The following is a 21,631-nucleotide window of genomic DNA, read 5'->3' on the forward strand; positions in this document are numbered from 1 at the left end:
AACATTCAAAAATAAAGCATGTTAAGCATCAAAAACGCTATAGTCACATCTCCAATATAAAAAAAAGATGAGAAGCATATCACATTGTACAGTTAGATCATGTAGAATATCGACTATACTATTAAAAATTACATTTCCTTTCCATAGTAAGTGAGCTATGTTATGCATCTACTTGAAACTTTTTAAATGTAAATCAACTTCTAAGCTCTTATTAATCCATCGTCGTCACTCGTCGGATCATTTGCAGAAAGGCCGTCATCTACATAGAGAAAGCATGTAGAAAATGATTTGAAAGTTGTAATTACTATCGCCAGGCATCAAATAAAGTACTTAAAAAACATTAAGTCAATACGCAGATTTGATTTAAACTTAAAGTTTACTATCACCAACTGTGGATACAAATGCTTGTAGTAGGTCATGTAACAACAGATACAGATACAAGCTTACCGTTCAATACGTCATCGTCATCATCTCCAGACATTAAGAATGTTGCTTCGTCAGTATCTCGTCTAAAATGGCTACCAACAAATGTTTGCAATCGATTTCTTAATCTACGGGAACTATTGAAGTAATAGCAAGCTCCTATCAATACTAAGACAGCAACCGCGGCTATTGGTAAGGATATCTCCAAAATTGTTGTCAAGGACTGCGGTGCGGCTATACAATAGGAAATGATCCATTAAATAGATATTCATTTGAGTTATCACGACTAATTTATACCTATATTAGGATGTTTAGTACACAAATATCATGATCAGTAACAAATATGCTCATCCTGATACCTGTTGGTACGGGGTAGTAATTATATGTTAGAAATTTAGAACAAGGTCCTGAACCAAAATTTGTGTTGGCGCTAACTCGATACAGGTAGGTTGTATTCGTTAACGGCCGGGAAAAGGTTGTCTTAGTAGTCGTGTAATCCTTTGATCCAGAATTTTCTGAAACACTCTCATGAACATAATAATTCTAAGGAATAAAAAATCTATTAGAGGTACGATACAAAGCCAGTAATAACTTTAGCATATGAAAACGTACAAGTATTTTCATTCCTTGTGCTAAGACAGGCTCTTTCCAATTCAAATAAATAGCGTTAGTTGTCGCTGATATGGAGAGATCACGTGGAATAGGCTTAACTACAGTTAAATATATAAAATTTAGGTTATTAAAGTTTAATTAGCATTAGCAGCGAAAGCAAATATTAGACAGCGAAAGATATGCATTGGTTATTTTCTATCTAGTAATATGATAGCTAATTACTAACCCCCTTTGGACACAAAAATTTCCGAATTGCCTGAATACTTTTGCCCACCGTCTGCTACCGCCGCTATACTAAAAATATACTCCATACCCGGGATTAGGTGTTTGATATTCGCTGTGTGAACAGATGCATCAACGATAACGTATCTGATAGGTACACAAGATGAAGGATCGTTCGCCCTCACAGTTAAGTCATAGGACTGAAATAAATAATCATAGTTCAAAACTGGTCATTTGCAGTATGACTACAAGTGAAGTTTTCGTAACACATCCGACATATTTACTATGTGTATAGATCAGTAAATATATAACCATAACGATGAATGCCATTAGGGCTTATCCACGCATTAAGCTAAAATTACCTGGATTTTAACTGATGATGCTGCTGGTTTCCACGTAACGACAACTTTCAGTGTGGAAGGATCCATACTAATGTTCAAACGGCTAGGCGCTTCAAAGACAGCTAAATTGTGATGAAAGATAGGTATCTTTATTATAAAGCGTTGATTTATTAGCAATAAATAATGATCTATAATTGTCTATTAGGAAGCCATATGCAATATTTTGCTGGTCCTTACAAGTTTTCACTTGAATTTGTGGCGACTTAGGCCCGTATCCTTGCGTTGAAGAATATGCAGCGACCTAAAGCAATATTTAGACCTTAATTTTTAGATATATTAAGTAAGTGAAATTATCAAGTCATAAATTATTACCTGAATGTAATAGTTAGTATTGGCTCGCAGGTTATCAATAATATATCGGAGTCCTGGACCATTAGGATTTGTCAGACCAGAAGTCTTTATTACTTTGGACATAATTGACCCACCATGAATGAAAATCTAAAATGGAAATATTATAGATAATTAACGACAGTGAATTATAATACAAAATCTAACTGTAATTAATTTATTTACGCCATAAAAAAGGATATTCCCATTAGATTGCTTCGGTGCCATCCAAATAACAGCAATGCTACTGCTATGAATTGATGAAGCTTTAACGTTTAACGGCGAACCAGGCTCTATATTATCATAAAATCGTATATTTATAAAATATGATGTACTTCTTAAAATATACGCGGTCACATAAAGTGTACTATCTTTATTTAAAGGTAATGAAATCATCAAATTTAATAGTAAATTTACGTACTTCCAGCTAATGTTCTTATCGAAATCGGTGTTGCCTTTAGACCATTACGATTGGGCTCAATTACCGAAACAGTAAAAGAATATTGAGTAAAAGGAGAGAGATTTTTGACGACATAGGTAAAGTTAGATGTTTGTCCTTCCATCTTCCAAGATTTACCACTGTGCGTTTGCCTTTAATTAGACATATTGACTGTTAAATTATCTACATAAATATTTTTAATAACACCATCACTTACCTTGAATAAACCTTGAACGAATATTGTTGAGGCGTTCTAGTTAGCGTCCATCCTAAGGTAACTTGGTAACTTGCAATCTTGATAGCTGCCAGTTGACTTACAAAGTAGAGAGGATCTAAATATCAGAAAGTAAGGCATCATTTAATAAGCCATAAATTAAAATTAAATGAATTAGGTATAAAAAGTGCTTACGTTTGCAATTGTGTTCATCAGATCCATCGGTACAATCGTTTATTCCATTGCATAATGCTTCATTGGGTATGCAAGTTTTAGAGAATTGACACCTAAATTGTGTATCTGAGCAACCTGGGGAAGGAGTTGGACCCAAGCCTGTGATGATACCGCAAATTTAAAATTTTATAAAATTAGGTTTAATTAGATGAGGCTTGTTCTAGATTATCTAGGAATCATATACGCTATTCTATCTAGCTAATTATTGTATATTTTTGGATTAAAAGCTATTTTACACTTACTGAAACCGCAATTCAATTCGTCTGATCCGTCAGCGCAATCGGCTCGCTTATTACATACGTATGTCGAATTTATGCACTGGCCGTTATGACACTTGAAACGGCCATGCCCACACTGACCCGTTGTAGTTGTTCCTGTAGGTTGAACAGTAGTTGAACCTAACACCACAGGTGATAAAAATAATATTTACTAAAATGAAGAAAATGTAAAAGTAGCAGAAATATAGCATTAAAATGCAATCATAGATAACTTGAAACGTACCGCCACAGTTTGCTTCATCCGATCCGTCCTGACAATCAGTTACATTATCACATAGATCAAAGAACCAAATGCACTTCTGATTATTATCGCAAGCAAATTGCCAATGATGACATGGGCCACTAGGTGTAGGTGTTACGGGTACGGCTAAAATAGCGATAAGAAACGTATTACGAAGTAGCTTATAAATTGCAGGAATCAAATACTTAAGGCGTTAATTCTATTGAAAAAATAAAAACATACCAGTACCACTAGCACATATAACCCCGGCATCTTCCGTATGATCGCAATTATGGACGCCAAATTGGCTATGTTGACAATTTCTTATATCGGTCTCATTGCCCTTACACAAAACGTTATCCAACCAGATAGGTTGATTTGCGCTTCCTTGGCCACCTTGACCCATAACCAAAGGTTGTAGAGCTCCTTTAAAGCCTAACTGACGACAGAGAACAATAGCGTCCGGAAGATTCCAGAAGTCATCACATACTGTACCCCAAAGGCCTCGATGATTAATTTCAACCATTCCCGTGTAATTATTGGTGGTTGTTTTTAATCGTACTAATACATAATCAATTAATTCGTGGTCAGTTTCTTTGACAACAGATTTCCGACATACAATATTTATTAGTACCATCAACAATGGCATGATTCTACTTACAACAATTTTTCTCATCTGCTCCATTACTACACTGCGAAATACCGTCACATCGTCCAAACATAGGTATGCATTCATTGGGTTTACAGGTAAAAACTTTCTGATTGCTGCTACATTGAATTGGTTTAACCGTCGGTAAAGGCATGGTAGCTAAGATATTAACGAAATATTAACACTTATTGAATCAAGAACAGGCATAGACGTGCTACCTATAGTATACAATAAATTGGCTGACGTTTACTAACGTTTCATTCCACAAACAACACCAGCATCTTCTTTATGGATACAGTTATGCGATTGCCAAGCAGACGTATTGCATTGATTAATATAAGTCTCAGAACCGGTACATTTGACATCATCTAGCCAGATAGGGCCAGTACCAGCTCCAAAGAAAGCATTCTTAGGCGCTGCAGAAGCTGGTGGAAGTTTTAATTGGCGGCAGATTACGTTAGCATCATTAAGATCCCAGTAATCGTCACATATTGTACCCCACTTTTGGCGGTGAAAGATTTCTACTCTTCCTTCAGCATAATTGGTACCGTTGCTACCGCCGGCTAAGCGGACTGTTGACAATGATAACATATAAGATTTAATCTTATTTGAGTCGCTATGTCGACGTATACTGTATTATAAGTAGTACTTCGGTTCTGTAATGCACGAGATGACCTAACTAAACGCTACGACACAATCAAATACTGGAGCATTATATCAATGGAATTTTAAAATTCTAGTTACCAGGTGGAATAGAACAGATGATTCCAACATCGTTTGTATGTGCACAATTGCTATTTCCCCAACCGCTAAAATGGCATTCCTTCAGATGTTTTTCGCTACCCTTACAAGCAACACCTTGCATCCATACAGGTCCAGTTCCAGAACCGAAATGACTGGTACTGGTGACTGAATCGGCTTGGCTAAAACCTAAGGTCATTTTAAGATAATTTCATTAATTATATTATTGTAATTTTTGTCAATTTTATTGGCAATGAATGTAATTGTCGAATTTATAGAATGCAGAATTAACTTTAGAGATATGAATATATATGATATAAACATCATAGTCCGCAAAAAGCACACTGGAGTCTTTACCTAATTCACGACAAGCAACATCAGCATCAACTTTAGTAAAGCCATTGCTGCAGATTGTACCCCATCGTCCGTTGTGAATAATCTCCAGTCTTCCCTCCCTTGTTGAATTACCACCAACTAGTCGCACTTTATATTTTATAAGGAAATTATAAGTGGGATTAAATTACTTTTAATTTTAATTAAAATATATTACCGAAGGTGCAGTGTAACATATCAATTCAATAATATAAGAGGTTCTTAAGGTAATATTATACATGCATGTCCTGTACCTTCTGAAGTGTCACAAACGATACCAACATCTTCGTTGTGTCCACAGTTATGGTCATTCCAATTATTATGAGCGCAGTCTCCTATACTTTGTTCAGTTCCATTGCACTGCACCTCATCAAGCCATATTGGACCATTGCCTTGACCAAATGGAGCTCTCCCTAGAGCTGCTGCGGCTCCAATAAAGCCAAGCTGTTTACATACAACATTTGCATCAGTAATATCGAATCGATCATCGCATACGGTACCCCAAACACCGTTAAAATTTATTTCCAATCGACCCTGATTGGGTTGATTACCACCAACAAGGCGAACTGTATTTAAATTTATTGAATGCGACGTTAATGGGTGATATATTGAAACAGTATACTGGAAACACAATATATCAAAATATTTAATATGGATATTTGCTAATCATACCCATTGGATAACTACATACGACACCGGCATCATGCGTATGTTTGCATTTGTTGTTACCCCAACCAGAGCTTGGACATTGATGCAAATTTAATTCATTTCCTTTACATTGAACATCTGTTAACCAAACCGTACCATTGCCTTGACCAAATTCAGCCATTTTAGCGACCCTGATGGCCCCAGTATATCCTAATTGCTTACAAATAACTACTGCATCGTTCTGATCCCATTTATGATCACAAATTGTTCCCCATTTTCCTTTATGAGATACTTCAATTGTTCCCTGTTTATAGACATTGACTTGATTGGCAGTAACAAGGCGAACTAGAAATCACATAAATAATAAATAAATAAATGGAATATATCACTTCAAATATGAATAGTACAAATCGATAACAAATACTGTACGCTTACCAGGTTTAGTCAGACAAGAAACGCCAACATCATATCTATGCGAATTACAAGCTGAGCTACTAATACCCCAACCCGAATACGGACATTCGGTTATGAAAGATTCATTGCCTTGGCATCTAACATTCGACAACCAAACTGTTCCATTACCAGGCCCAAAATTGTTAGTTTGACCAAAAACAAGATTAACTGGTTTTGCACCAGGGAACCCTAGACTGCGGCACACAACATTAGAAGTAGCTATTCTCCAACCAAAATTGCATATTGTTCCCCAAAAACCGTTATGCTTTATTTCAACACGACCTTCGGCAGATGATAGACCTCCAACAAGTCTCACTTAAATTTAAGTAAAATGATATATATACAACATTAAAAGTGCAATGTTATTCCTTAATTAAAGTAATTGAAGATAGTTAGACATTTAAAAACTTGCTTCATCGGCTGCTACAATATACCTGGGGCTTGACTACAAACAACACCAGCATCGTTTGCATGAGTACAAGTTGTATTACTCCAACCGGAGTGAGTGCAATCCAATAGTGATGATTCACTACCACTGCAATGAACATTATTTAGCCAGATTTTGCCTTGACTACCGCCAAATTGACCAAAGTAAACAGCTTGCACTGCTTCATAATAACCAAGTTGTTTGCATACAACAGTTGCTGCTTTAATGTTCCAATTGCCATCGCAGACCGTCCCCCATTCATTGTTGTGAAAGACTTCCACACGACCTTCAAATTCGTATTTGCCGTTGGTAATTCTCACTGGAACCAAAAAGTTAATGTTGTTAGATCTCACATGATAAGTTATTTAATGGCTGCTACTCACCAGCTGGCGCAGTATGTACCACATACTCATTGGTATAATCACTAAAAACGTTGTCATAAGTACCAGCAGCAACCTGAAAGACGATTTAGCCCAAAAATTAGCTATAAGAATTTCCTATACCGTCATAATTGTGGAGTAGTTGCTCAATCGTATGTAAAATGGCATACCCTGACATAATATGTTGTAAACGGTATAAGATTCGAGATGATAACAAAGGAATTTCTGGTTGTAATTGTTGTATCTAAAAATCCAAATCTATAGGCGACCTAGTTTGAACGAGTTATCATGAGATAAATTTGCGTATGAGGATCATTTTAAATTCAGGAGTCCTACTTTATAATTTTTGATCACAACTCCAGGCGCCGACGAAGCCTCCCAGGTTACTTTAATTTTGTTGGCAGCAAGTACAAACGCTTTCAAATTTTTCGGTGGTAACGGTTCTATAGATATGAAATCACCAAAATCATATTTTATATCAATTCTAGTGGTCACATTTTTACCATATTCAAACGAGTAAATCCAAAAATCGAGCTATGCTTAATAGATTAGAGCATAATAAGAAATCATTTTGTTTTCATGGCTTACTCGACGCATATGTTGAAGTAGTGACAAATGGTGCTTTACGTAACACTGCAGCCGATTTCGTTATAATGGTAACGGTTGCATCATAAGTTGTTTGTGGCTGTAAGTTGGATATAATTTTCGAATGGTAAAACTTTGGCACATCTACGTAGCTTGGCCAATAGTTAGCATCGAGATTATGACCAGAAATTCTAAAATGAAATAAATTTATGATTAAATGAGTTGATAACGTATAGCTCGTACGCTAGGTTGAACATGCAAGATATTAAATTAAGTCGTGGAAAAAAACTATCTTTATTTTTATTTACCTGTAATAGATACGATAATGATCTACTTGATATTTACTATTCTGTACATATTTCCATGATATCCTTAAAGAATGAGCCGAAAAGGGTGCTGCTACTAAAGATGAAACAACTAAGAAAAAGCGAGGAAAGAATTAGTAAATTACTAGATTATTTATTAATCTTTGAAACTGTGAAAACTATTCATTTATTAATTAACTTACTATCACATGACTTTTCGTCCGATCCATCACTGCACTGGTTAAATCCGTCACAGCGCCCACTTTTTACAATACACTGACCACTAGTGCAACGAAATTCAGAATTGCTACATTGATGTGAAGCTACGAGTAGAAAATTGCATCGTTTATTAACGAAAATACTGCTATAAGATATCAACTGACTAATATATGAAAATTTCCATCTACTTACCACAGTGCTTTTCATCGGAATTGTCACCACATTCATTGATGCCATTGCATACTTGACTATTCTTTTTTAAGCAGACGCCATTGGCGCACTTAAAACCACTGCATGCTACAGTATATAAAGTTAGAGTCATATCTTTTTAGGTGCTGTACTTTATAAACATGATTGAATGACGCGAAAGATATTGCAGAGAGTCACAGTGACTGTTGTTAGAATCAGACACTACTGACTATATATACATATAATTATTTACGAATGAGTTACAACTCACTAATATTGCAGATATTTCACTCATAATATGATAAAATTTAAGGAAAGTAAAAAATCTTGGGATGTAATTCTTGTAGGAAAAAATAGGTTCTCGAAAATGCTAACCTTGGCAATGACGCTCATCCGCGTCATTACTACAGTCTTGCTCGTTATCGCATCTGAATGAAGCTGGTATACAACGTGGAAGTGAACCTGCACCGCAATCGAATTGCTGGGAACTACAGTTTGTAGGTGTTGTAGGCATTATAGTGGTTTTTGTCGGTGCAGCTGTTAGATAATTGATAGATTATTAACTGTTTGTAATGCCTATTGCAGCCGATATGAGCACTAAACAGATCAACTGACTACCTGTAAAACCACAGTCGAGTTCATCACTACCATCGGAACAATCTGTAACATGATTACAAACCGATGCCTTAGGAATGCATCCACCACTCAGACAAGCAAAACTGTTAGAACCGCACGATGATGGAGTACTCGTTCCAGACGGTTGAGTTGTAGCTTAAATTCAAATATACATATTGACCACATTACATAAGTGTAATTTACTCAAAATTGAAATAATAATACAAAATCTTGGTAGCTGTAATACAGTTCACGCTTACGACAATTAGCTTCATCTGAAGAATCTGGAATAAAAAATCCTTGGCAGTCTACTACCCCATCACAAACATACGACAACGGAATACAAAATTTAGTAACTTTGCATTTAAACTGGTTACTTCCACATTGGCTGGATTGAGTAGTAGGAGCTGCTGTTGTTGTGGTGGCTAGAAACAATTTATAATATCGTTCATTATCGAAATTATAAGAAACAAACGGCAGTAATTTCATTGTCTATGCAACAAGAGCATAGTGAAACTTACTGTTGCAATTCTTTTCATCACTGCTATCCCCACAATCCGCGATTCCGTCACACCGCCAAATATTCGGAATGCATTCGCCATTATTACATACGAATTGGTTTATTGTACATGGTTTTGGAGCTAAACAGGTTTTATATTAAAGGAATCAGTTCATCAATCAACATTGCTACCAAGCTATTGATAATGATAGCTATAACTATAGCCATCTTAAATACTTCTTTAACGTTGTGCATCAATGATTAATCGGCGATTATTTTAGATTGGTACTTACTGCATTTCTTGGGTTCATCCGAATTATCTCCACAATCATTAAATTTATCGCAAAAAAATGTCTTGGGAATACAAGCGCCATTCTTACAACGAAATTCACTTGACTTACAAGAATCTTAGTAGCAAAAAAATAAATTCCAGAGTATTAATTTCAGTGTCATGATGATAATACATGTAATTACATGCTAGAGACGATTGTAGTTACGAATGATGATAACTTACGAGAACTAACGCAATACTTTTCATCACTATTGTCGTAGCAATCATTATCTCCATCGCAAACGTAAGACTTCCTAATACAACGCTTATTATTGCATCTAAATTCATCACTGGTACAATTCGGACGAACTGAAATAGAAATGAAAATTGCCATCAGAAAGCCATTCATAAGATAGAAAAGAAGTTCCAGCTAATCCTGGGCTTTGACGGTTTCTATTAATATAGGAGTGAGGAAATTAAATACCGCAATTTAATTCATCGGATCCATCACGACAGTCCTTTATAAAATCGCACTTCCTGAAATTACTTATGCAACGTCCATCAGAGCAAGTAAATTGCCACGACGCACACGTTTGGAAAGAACACCCTAACATTTACAATCAGATTCATAAACTAAATTAGGTAATTTGATAAAGTAAACGCAATTTGGCAAACGTAATAAAGGTATCCTGCAGTAAAAAGGGTCATTATTAATTAACCGAAATTTCAGAATTCTTGACAATGACATTTTCGTTAATTACAAATAGTATCAAAGTACAGCATATGAGGATGTTCTTTATACTGATCAATTGCAGAGCATGCACTACTAAAATGTAGTATTTATAGCTTATCGTAAATTCGAAAAGACATGAATATTTCAGTAAATCAGGCAAGTAAAGAGAACTCTTTCTCTAATGAAATAAAATTACCTAATTCGTCTGAATTATCACCACAATCGTTATCATGATCGCAATGCCAAGACTTTGGTATACATTTGTGATTGTTACAGGTAAATTGATTAGATTTGCAGCTACTTGAATTAGCTGTAAAAGTTAAAATGAAAAGATTGTTACTTAATGGTATTACTGTATACAGTGTAGGTAAGGCATACTTGCAGAACAGAATCCACCAGGTTGCAAGACTTCTCCGCTTTCACATACGCAAGTCATTTTACCATTACTAGTTATAGTTTTAGCGTTGTCAGGACACAGACATACGTGACCATTATTTGGTAACGGTGCACATAAGTGGGAACATCCACCGTTGTTGTTAGCACAACCATTAGTCCCTGATTAACAATAAAAAACTTAAATATACCATTCTAAATAATGACATTTCCATAAAACTTCAAAATTTTAAATTCCAATAGATACAATAAACTTAATATACATCATATGTTTTAACAGCATACGTTTTAACATTCTGTTAAACTATTGCAACTTTCAATCTAAGGGTATCGATTTACTATTACAGTAACAACTCGCCTATATTTGCATTTTGTAGCAATATTTCTTTTGCCTATACCTGTTTGAGAAGCTTGCCGAAAAGCCTTAACATCGGTTAAGTAAGTCAAAGAACTAGCAATAACTTTCACATTTCCTCCGTTATTATTTGCTTGGAAAATTTTCTTTAATTCTGAATCCGCCCAATAAATGCTATCCTTAAACACAGCTATGGCAGTAGGGTATGTAACATTGGAAGTTATTATTGTTCGTCTACTGTGTCCTTGCGATGTTGCCGTTTCAATAATATGGCGAGTTTTGTCAGTCCAATAAAGCTGCTGTCGCGCAATATCAAGAGCCAAACCAGAAGGATAACCGAGATTTGACTGAACTATAGTAGTAATCCCAGTGCCATCCATGTTAGCTCGCATTATAGAAGGCTTATTGTTTACATTGGTCCAGTATAGATATCTGTTTAGTTTACAATATAAACGTTAAAACATGCTACATATTCATTTGTACTATTTACAAGCAGCATCTGAAAGGCTATGAAAAGTATTCAAATAGTTATAATTTATTCTTAAGGCGTAGTATTAAAATCTTCAAAGTTATATTATTCACCCTCTAGCTGGATCTAAAATCAATGATTCAGCGTTATCCATGTTAGTTGTAAGCAGAGTGCGACGATTTGTACCATCTTTCTTTGCTACTGATAACTCTTTTCGCTTCTGGTCTATCCAGTAAATATTATTCGATATCCAATCTAAAGCCATACCACCGACCTATCCGGAAAGATTTCGATAGTAAGTTAATCCTTCGATTTACATGGGCTTATTAAAATGTGTTTATGCTTAATTTTATATTTTTGTCACTAGCTGCAGCTTTTACGATTTTAAATCTAACCTGCGCAATTTTAGTGGAAACAATTACTTCTGGCCAACCAGTACCATTCAAGTACATTCGCCTAATTGAAGGTGTTTGACCATTTTCGCCCCAATATAAACAGTTTTGGCTAAAGTCGTAATCAATGAAACTTACACCAATTAAATTAATTGGTAAGGTTTCGGCAATACTGGCACCAAATCGGAAACGTCCGATGCTAAACCTCTGAGAAAATAAGAGAAACTCGGACAATTCTGTCGAATTTCAAGAGAAAAATATTGGTTTAAAATTGTAACGTAATACTAATAGGTATAATATTAAAGTAGCTCCTAGCGTTTTACTTGCAACCGGGCATAAAGTCTTTTGTGGTCCGATAGTATTTTCTACACCTCCAAAACAAGTATCGTCCGCAATTTTTCGATATCTAATCATAACCAGATGTAGTTAACTTGTAGTAATTAGTGCATTAATATGAGAAATAACAATGTATGGCTGTATGTAGCAAACATACCCTCTTGTTCTGTAGTAAAACGAGCCCTCTGGGCAAGAAACTGGTATTTGAGGTGGTTGCGCCAGCGAAGCAGATAAAAAGCAATTTCCAGTGAAGAACGAATGGTAATAGCCTTCATCGCTAAAAAAAATAGTAATGAATGTAAGAAACTAATAATTACAGTCAAAAATATTTGGCAAATATAATAAATAATAAATTTTATAAAGAACCCGATCCGTATTACCATTCAAAGTCATCGCGTATACACGTGCAATTTTGAACACTGATTGGTCTGTCATAGTTTCGTCCATTGTAACATCGGCTTTTAGTTTTACGACGCTCATATGTCATTTTCCTGCCAAGTACACACTTCGTACCTGGAGCACCATCTAATTTATCAGATGGTACCCATTTCTTATAATCGTTTAATGTACATGATCTTCCTAGCACATTTTTCATATCTATCTGAACTATAGTCCATTCATGATGTCCAACCGGTGATCCAACAATGGTAAAAACTGTTGTTTGCTCACCAGGCTCGGTGGTTAAACCATATGGCAACATTGCAGTACTATTAAAGATGTAAGTTGACCAAGATTCTCCTTCATCCCAACTATAGCTAATTATTTAAATAACGGAAATCATCAATTAAAGTATTTAATAAGCAGGATTAGCTATAAGCAAAAATTAGAGAAGATTTAATCACAAGAAATAGATATTTAATTACTTACTAGATAACATTCGTGATATAATACCGTCTTACTGCCGCAATAAGTCCGCCATGGTCAGCTACAGCGAACATAAATTGCCCTTTCATAGCCTGTAAAGTAAAACCAAACAGACAATATTATGGCGGTGCTTATTACATGGGGTATGTATATAAACAGACCTCTCTCCAATCGAATCCTCCATCTGTTGAAATATACATGCTTATGTTTCTCGATGTTAAATTTGCACCGACACTTCCGTGTCCAAGTATAAAACCAGGAGCTGAGGCTGAAGTATAAACTGCGCTCGGAAATGGAGATTGATAGTACGCAGTGTAGCGCAGTCCTAGATGTAACGAGCAACTCTAAAACGATACGTTTTAAAACATGAGACAAAATGATCGCAATAAGGATAAACTATGAATCAAGAAAGACATATATTCTACCAACTATGTTGCTAAATCATTACTCTAGAAAGTCACAAATTTCATGCATTTGTAATTACAGACATGATATAAGAAAGTACGTAGCATTAATATTACATTTAATTATTATAGTTAGACTGTATTCAATGAAATACTAAAACACCATTGTTTATAGTAACATGAATTTAGGTACAGATAATACCTCACAGTATACTCTATAACAGAAGAAATTAAATACTACCGTACTTTAGATGAATTTGAAATGCAAGCTGGATATGAATTGCCGTTAGAATCGGTAGCTGGAGGTTTAATGGATTTCCATTTAGCCCCATTATTATAAGTAATTAATGTGGTAATGTAGATAAAATTTTGGGAATCGGGCTTCGTGAGCTGCGTTGCAACGTAGACTCCTAATAAACCCTTCAATTTGGTTATATCGGCAAATAAGGGACTTCTCCTGTTTAAATATAAAGATTCTTGCTAAGATCATATGTACTCGTATTCAATATGCGATATTAAGTTATCGATCATATATTACTGTAGATAACGCTATTTTGATATTAAGTAAACTTACAAATCATATTTATGAACAGGTGGGGTGGCATGTAAGAAAGGATTAAAATATAATACGCGCTGCAGTGATAACGTATACTGTAAGCCTGAAGCATCGGAAATATATAAATCCATCCCTTTATGATTGTTATCAACAACAACAAGCACTTGATCCGTAGTAGAATCAACAATGAAATAATCCTAATAATATCGAGAAAAAATAGCACGTTCAGAAAAATTGATATTTTCAGATTGATATTTACAACTTTTACATACCTGGTTCTTATGATTTTTTAAGGGAAAGTTTGCAATCTGGAGTGCACCACGATTCTTAGATACCAAAAGATCGAGAAATCCACGTTTCTAAATAGTATAAACGGGATAGATTATTAGCTAGAATAACATGAACTTTGATAAATTAATTGATATATGCAAAATTATAGAAAGTACCGCTATCATCAAAACTTACGTTAGATTTAACCACAAAAATGTAAGAACCTTGCATATATAATTCTGTGCCATTTGTCGCTAGTACCGTTCGCTTAATTCCAGTTTGAAATATGAAATCAAGTTTAATCATTGTCGCTAGGCCACCTTAAAAACATACAATTTCATACAATTACGGCATGTCATAACAAGTACTGAATGGAATAGCAACGTTTTAGCATGAAAGCAAAATGTTCTATTTTTGATTACGTTCGCAATGAGATGCTTTATAAACGGTTAAGATACAGTATATTATATTATTCGAGGAGATTGTTGTGGTTGTACTGTGGATAATATTACTGAAAATGCTTAATCTTGACATGTGTAACATTCTAGAATTAGTTATTGGACACTGACTTAATTACGATATAATTAAGCTCGAATACACTACCTATATCTTGACGCTCTAAAAATACAGTTTGAGATGGATCCATATTTGGTTTGCCCCTATTAGTATTAAAGTAATCAGTCAAACTTTAGCACTAAAGAATAATGAACAAGTACAATAGCAAGTAGAGCAAGAACAGTTTAAATTCGCATTTTTTTAAGCTAAAGTAAATTAATTAAAGGTGCACTACTATTCTTACTATTATGTCATGCGAGGCTACTGTTGTACGGTCATAGCTATTACCGTATACAGCATATGTAGTAAGACTTGATTACCATGAAATATAATTAAAAAATGAAGAACTCACCAATAAAAGGCTTTAATGTTGACGTCAAGTAACTTCCATGTAGTTCCAAAGTCATTTGAAGCATAAAGCTATAAAAAATGCATGAAATAACAATTATCAACACCGTCAAAAGCATTATTGATTAGAAACATTTCCGAAATGGAACTCCGATCGACTGATTTTAGTTGCTAATGTTATATTTCGTTCTTTACCTTATTGTTATCACTGGTGTCAAGAGCTAAGACGTAATCCGCAACAGATGGATGGGGTACAATTCTATACGCTTTGAAAGTAATCTTAATCGGTAAGACTGATTGACCTTCATCAAAGGTAACGAATAGGTATTTATGGGCGACATCAGCAAAAATTTTCTAATAATAGCAAATTAATGATAATATTAGTCAATCACATTTAGAATATAAATACACGAAATGATAAAGTAAAGTCAGTTATTCTTTCTTTTTATCTTTAATATCACTTTGTATCCCTTTTAGCTGTTAAAATGACTGCAAATGATTTGATTAAATACTGAATTGATACTTTACAGACGTGGATCAAAGTGACGATTCACAAATTATAAACTTGTTACACTAACAATCTTATTTCATTCATTACGTAGTGATGACAATACCGCATATCGTCTATCTGCTATACGTACGAGTACATGTACTTACGCGTCTGAAATCAATAGGGCTGGTGTAAAAATTGTCTACCGAAGACGGATTGCCATTCAGCAAGCGAAAGTCAGTAGTACGATTAACAAAGGTCTTTCCATAATTAGTAGAAATATAGATTCGACTATAGCTCGTATTGCTGAAAAAATTGTCACCAGTTACCACAATAATGGTACCACTTCCCTGACCGGACCAGTGAATAATCAATCGATGCGTTGAATCTTTCAAATTGGCCTGGAAAGATGTAAGTAATCCAATTAGGTTTAGATACATTGCAAGAGTAGTTTTCTAACTTTTCACAATCCAGTATGTTCATGATCTTATCATTATCTATCATATCAGTAGGTAAAACTATGATATAATCTATATTATAATATTAAAGTTATGATCTTGTAATCTATACAAGATTTAACTCATAGATCAAAGAGGTTTATTAATCAGAAGTAGCCTTTACCGACATTCTTGCATAATATGGACTATACATATTGTTAAAATTGAATATTACGCGTATATTTGAATATGACATGATCTATCAGGTCATCTGTGAAGGACCGTTAGCTAATCAAAGCTTCTACTAATTTGATACACTGCATGTACAGTGGTATTCTCTCTTACTTTGTCTGCAGCTATCAATGTTAACATTGTCTGGCATTATAATTAGTAATATTGTATAACGTGGATGAAAATTTTAAAACAGTCCATAGTGTTGAAGCCTTACATACACATAACAGTCAACTTGTATACAGTCTATGTCAAGTTTATCTTCTATTCAGAGTCTTGTAACTTAATGATATTGTTTTTTCTTCTTGTAAACTAGCCACTACGTGATTGACAACTCTATTCTTTATTCACTTCCTGTGGTGGCGTAGTCTCGTTAACCTTGCCTGGTGTGTACAGTCATGGTACAGCGCAAGGAAGCAGTCTTTTATGATCAATTTTTGAGTTTCAACAAGCTGTATAAATAAATATTAAGTATCTGTAAAGCTACCTTACTGAATGTATCGATCGATTTGTTCTACATACTAGAAACTACCTGTTCAGTTCAACATTAAACGAGCAATTGATAACTATGTACAGTAGAGTCTACAGTCGTTGCCAATCGATGAAGGCACACGAGTGCAAACAGCTATCGTAGATATCGAACTGTACTGTCCTGATCATGAACAACACTTTCCATCGGTATCAATTAATGGCAAGAAGATGATCCAAACAGCATATCGATTGCATGATTTCACGCCTTTGATCCAACATACTATCGACTCCATCTTTCAGTGTAGTGCTATCGATTTTTGTTTATTTATATCGACTTTTGTTTAGAAAAGGAGGTTCGTCTATCTATTCCCTTCGTTACTGGAAAATTTCTTTTTAGCTAGTAACTCTTGTTTTGACTACAGTAAATACTCGATCAAGTTGATACGATTGCTATTAACGTTATAGTCTCTGCCGTACACCATGATCAAGGCATGCTACTGATCGTTGTAGTTAGTGCAAAGCTCCGCAGATCTTCATAACAGTTCACACCTTGCTTGTATCAATAAATTAATCATGAATACTTTACTGGTAATGGATGGTCTTCACCTTAACAGTAAATTGACTCTTGCTTACTTTCAAGCCAAATGTGGACTAACTCGACAGTAACAGACAGCTATTACAAACAAGTATTCCATGCAGATACTTTTCTATTACGTAGAAGGAATTATTTGCTCATCTCTACCTGGTTTGCCTCCATTATTGACTGCTATACAGCCTTCAAAAATTCCCACATCGGGCAAAATAATTGTGCTACAGTACAAATCACTCTGGGAGGATCCGCCCAATACGCCATACTATCCAGCACTTTACAGTGTAGAGTACTGCATTTCAGCCACAGTATCATGCACGGTGATGTCATGACTTGCGCAGCACAGTACTAACTACTGACTGCAATCGTGCAATGGTGCGCTTATCGTGATGGAGAGAACTGAAAGTTTACTGTCATCATGCAATTATTGGTGCATCATCAACAGTGCAAATAGAAACAAATTTGAGCTAAGGTATATGGGTTGGGGTACTACTATGTTTTCGTCTTGTATTTGGGAATTGAAAAATATTTCATCACCATCGTCTAACACAGTAGCACCAATTCAATTTATCCATGGATAATAATTATTGAACTGTGGGTAGAGAGGACATGGAAATCAATTCGATACAGAAAGGGCTTCTTGTGATTGAGAATAGAAGGAAAGAGGCCTTGAAAGCGATCATCAACACGATCCACTACTATTACAAAATAACTCAGCGATTTCGCGTTACTATAGTGTAAAACTGTTGTTCGATCTCTCACTACAACGATGTTGAAGAAAAATAGCATCATAGTTCAGCAAGAATAAAGTGTATTGATTACAGCAGACAACAACGAGACATGTATACTTATTGCTACTTCACGAGCCGTTACAGTAGATAAACAGTCAGTGATGATGATCATTTTTGCTGACATCAAGTGCAACGCTTAAAAGACTCATCATGGCACATATTCGATAACAGCATAGTACAGTACTGTCATTTCATGGTGGTATCATAAAGACTTTGATCGCGTTTGATGATTTCATCATGCATTAAGGTTAAGTGAACTTACCACCGATGTACCATTGGGGGCAGGAGGCGGTGCAGTATTGGCTCTTTTAATCCGCTCTTTGGAATGGAAAACTTGCTTTACAGCTTCCTTTATTGGAATCTTCTTGGGCAGGGTGATTTGGTAAAAGTTCTGCCGTTCAGTCACCACTGTATGAGCAGGTAACTGTTGGTTATTTTCTGCGTTGAAGACGAACGAATCGTCCTTCGCAAAGGCTAGCAGGATAAAAGCGGAAAATATCAGAAACAGCTTCATTAGTGCCATTACTTAATTTCCTAGCTTGATTATTATAATTTTGAAAGGCTGAACGAATGATGTCAACTTCAATAGTTAGTACGTGATATACGCGAACTGTACTGTACGTCCATACAGTCCGGTATACACTACTGCAGTAGTGTACATACAGTACATACAGTAGCACTGTACTGTATGATGAACACGACAGTAAATGTACAATTGTACACTAAAATGTACAGCACAGGGTTAGGGTTCGGATTTTGTACAGTACACAGGCAGACTACTAAGTACTGTACACTGTACAAATCGAAAACAAGACACGGTACTGGGCAGACCTGAGTATCGAAAATGACATAGTGTTCCTCATCAAATACAGTATTGTACGCGTGTGTAGTGTACGAGTGTGCGTACGGGTAGCGAGTTCTCCAGTACAGTACCCGGTACCAGGTACCAGCAGACGTCTGACGGTCCAGGTTTAAAGTTTACCCTCATTGACTTTAGCGCGTGACCTTTCAAACAGAGTCTGCGTACACGTAGCATTTTTGCCGCTACGACTGTCATAGGAATAAACAGATACAGTCTATTTGTACAATATGATATAATACAAATACAGTACATAGGTGGATCGGAAGGATACAGTAGTAATTTTTTACAGCTACTTCTGACAAAGTAGTATTGTAATAGCAATTGATAACATACTCTTTAGCTAACCGACAATTAAGTTAAACCGAAGTGGAGATCCTCCAGAAGATCGAGACTTTATCAATAGTGAAGTTAAAGTTTTATAATAGAAATTTTTGTTGAAGCACTCGATGATTGTCCCCGTGGCGCAATGGATTAGCGCATTGGACTTCTAACGTACTATGGTAGCGATTCAAAGGTTGCGGGTTCGAGTCCCGCCGGGGATGATTAATTTTTTTTCATAGTTACTATAGCTACTTTGCTTTTCACAGTTTCCATTCCTTTACTCATCGGAGTCTCATCCTCTCAACATTGAATTACAGTCTTTCATTTGTATCAGGGACTGCAAACGTTCAAAATTTTGGGGGCACTAATTTGCATGCAGTACTGTATGCAGTAGCGTTATTATTGCTACTACTGTGAGATGACACGTAAGTTACAGATGAGAAGGGGTGAAAGAAAGCTAGCGATCACTATGTGAGTAATCACGTACAGTACTCATATAATACCAGCGTGACAATAAAGAGAAAACGATTTAGTAGTGTATGTCATAATCGAATTAATAATTATAATTATCGACAATATGGTTACAACATTCTCCTTGCTACACAGTCCTGTACACTGGGCTACTAGCTGCATTTACAGTACTGTAATTTAGTAATCCATAACTGTCCATACTGTATTGAATATACGATACAGCTGCAGTGTACTCACTACATATGACAGTATCGTCCCTTCTGACCTTAATCGTAGAATCTGTACGATATTGACAAGATTCTATGTTAGAAACAGGTAATGTATAAATCGTTTAATGCCAAAAAACGAAGGAACGTTCAATTGCAATAATACAGTAGGTTAATGACCTTCAAGGGATTACTTGGATTGATCCCGTAAAGATCCAGCAGCAATAAAATGACGTTGACCGATGTCAAGACAAATGCAAGTCAAAACACCTCCAAATCTTCCCTGAAATTAAACATTTAAAAGCTAATAAATTGGATGATACATCGTTGTAAATAACTTATACTGAAGATAATTGACTGGCTGTGGCTATCATCGATAGTACACGAATATGCAACGCAAACTACGAGCACATGGATTTTACAGAGTGCTCGAATCCTGCATTCTTTACTGATACTTTTGATTTCGGGCGTCTTCGCTTGAAAATTTAGTATCTTCTGTATGTGGTGTTACCATGCACGTTATTGCTTATTTCATTAATAGAATAAAATGATTAACTATTTAAGCCACAGTTTATTGCTAGGACGGCAATTAGACACTCGATAATGTGCTACAGTGCCATAGCTCAGTTGTTAATGTTGTAATTTTTTATTCATCGTTTTATTTTCTCCGAAATACTTTGAGTTGGTCTAACAATTTGTAAAGATAATAAATGTGCAAGTCTACCGGACTATAAATTGACCAATACGATAAACCCTTCGCCTTTTTAAGTCATCTATCTGTGAATTTCAGCCAGTCAATCAATTTCACTAGATAGGTCCTATATATCATGCTTACCGACATGTAATATAGTGCTAATACGAGTATTAATAGGGTCTATAAGAATACAAAAGGTTACCCTGTTAACTGAAATATGATGCAGAATACATTAAGCATCGCATTGTTCACAGTTCAAGTAGACAAGTATGCAGCACTTTAAGGAATTCATCTTTTCTTAAGCGGATATATATCAAAAATATTATGAAAGTAAAGATACATACGACGAACGGCAATTAAGGTCTTGCAGCGACTGAGTAAAGGGTATAAACATATAAACCATACTATAGATATTGTATCGTAAAAGATGACAGATATTCGCTAGGTGTCGTACTATTTTATAAAATAGCTACTAAGGCACAATTATCACTCTACGTATTATTCCTTAATAGTCTTCTACTATGTAATATGTAGACAGTTGCACATAGGTTGAAAGCATATTTATTCATAATGATTTGAGGTTATCTATAAAATGAGATCAATTAGTAACTACGTCTACAACACATACAGTATACTAGTATACTATATACCTTACCGGTCAGTCACGAAC

The 21,631-nt window shown here is 35.4% G+C and overlaps 2 protein-coding genes across 2 annotated transcripts; both read right to left on the reverse strand.

Moving 5' to 3' along the window:
* Nucleotides 1-200: 200 nt before the first annotated feature.
* Nucleotides 201-11,584, reverse strand: TRIADDRAFT_62104 (uncharacterized protein; the record flags this gene model as incomplete). The annotated part of the gene is made up of 40 exons (XM_002118038.1): nucleotides 201-259; nucleotides 448-657; nucleotides 783-966; nucleotides 1,036-1,133; nucleotides 1,262-1,457; nucleotides 1,620-1,720; nucleotides 1,836-1,899; nucleotides 1,971-2,096; nucleotides 2,154-2,278; nucleotides 2,407-2,576; nucleotides 2,642-2,756; nucleotides 2,834-2,971; nucleotides 3,115-3,270; nucleotides 3,374-3,517; nucleotides 3,614-3,931; nucleotides 4,032-4,178; nucleotides 4,274-4,591; nucleotides 4,764-4,949; nucleotides 5,118-5,243; nucleotides 5,387-5,698; nucleotides 5,805-6,125; nucleotides 6,216-6,548; nucleotides 6,668-6,979; nucleotides 7,044-7,116; nucleotides 7,211-7,309; nucleotides 7,377-7,483; nucleotides 7,629-7,816; nucleotides 7,934-8,042; nucleotides 8,134-8,253; nucleotides 8,342-8,446; nucleotides 8,714-8,875; nucleotides 8,957-9,109; nucleotides 9,214-9,378; nucleotides 9,475-9,594; nucleotides 9,746-9,859; nucleotides 9,967-10,092; nucleotides 10,208-10,330; nucleotides 10,653-10,766; nucleotides 10,835-11,011; nucleotides 11,248-11,584. 40 exons carry the CDS (start codon nucleotides 11,582-11,584, stop codon nucleotides 201-203), a joined length of 6,651 nt encoding a protein of 2,216 aa, XP_002118074.1.
* Nucleotides 11,585-11,782: 198 nt separating this feature from the next.
* TRIADDRAFT_62105 (uncharacterized protein) lies at nucleotides 11,783-18,930 on the reverse strand (the record flags this gene model as incomplete). Its single annotated transcript, XM_002118039.1, has 16 exons — nucleotides 11,783-11,947; nucleotides 12,069-12,301; nucleotides 12,389-12,471; nucleotides 12,559-12,678; nucleotides 12,782-13,156; nucleotides 13,269-13,357; nucleotides 13,427-13,609; nucleotides 13,916-14,126; nucleotides 14,244-14,422; nucleotides 14,498-14,584; nucleotides 14,691-14,815; nucleotides 15,099-15,154; nucleotides 15,403-15,470; nucleotides 15,594-15,752; nucleotides 16,056-16,289; nucleotides 18,670-18,930. 16 exons carry the CDS (start codon nucleotides 18,928-18,930, stop codon nucleotides 11,783-11,785), a joined length of 2,628 nt encoding a protein of 875 aa, XP_002118075.1.
* Between the last annotated feature and the right edge of the window lie 2,701 nt (nucleotides 18,931-21,631).

Source organism: Trichoplax adhaerens, genomic scaffold (genome assembly GCF_000150275.1).
Source record: "Trichoplax adhaerens TRIADscaffold_35 genomic scaffold, whole genome shotgun sequence".
Taxonomy (NCBI): domain Eukaryota; kingdom Metazoa; phylum Placozoa; class Uniplacotomia; order Trichoplacea; family Trichoplacidae; genus Trichoplax; species Trichoplax adhaerens.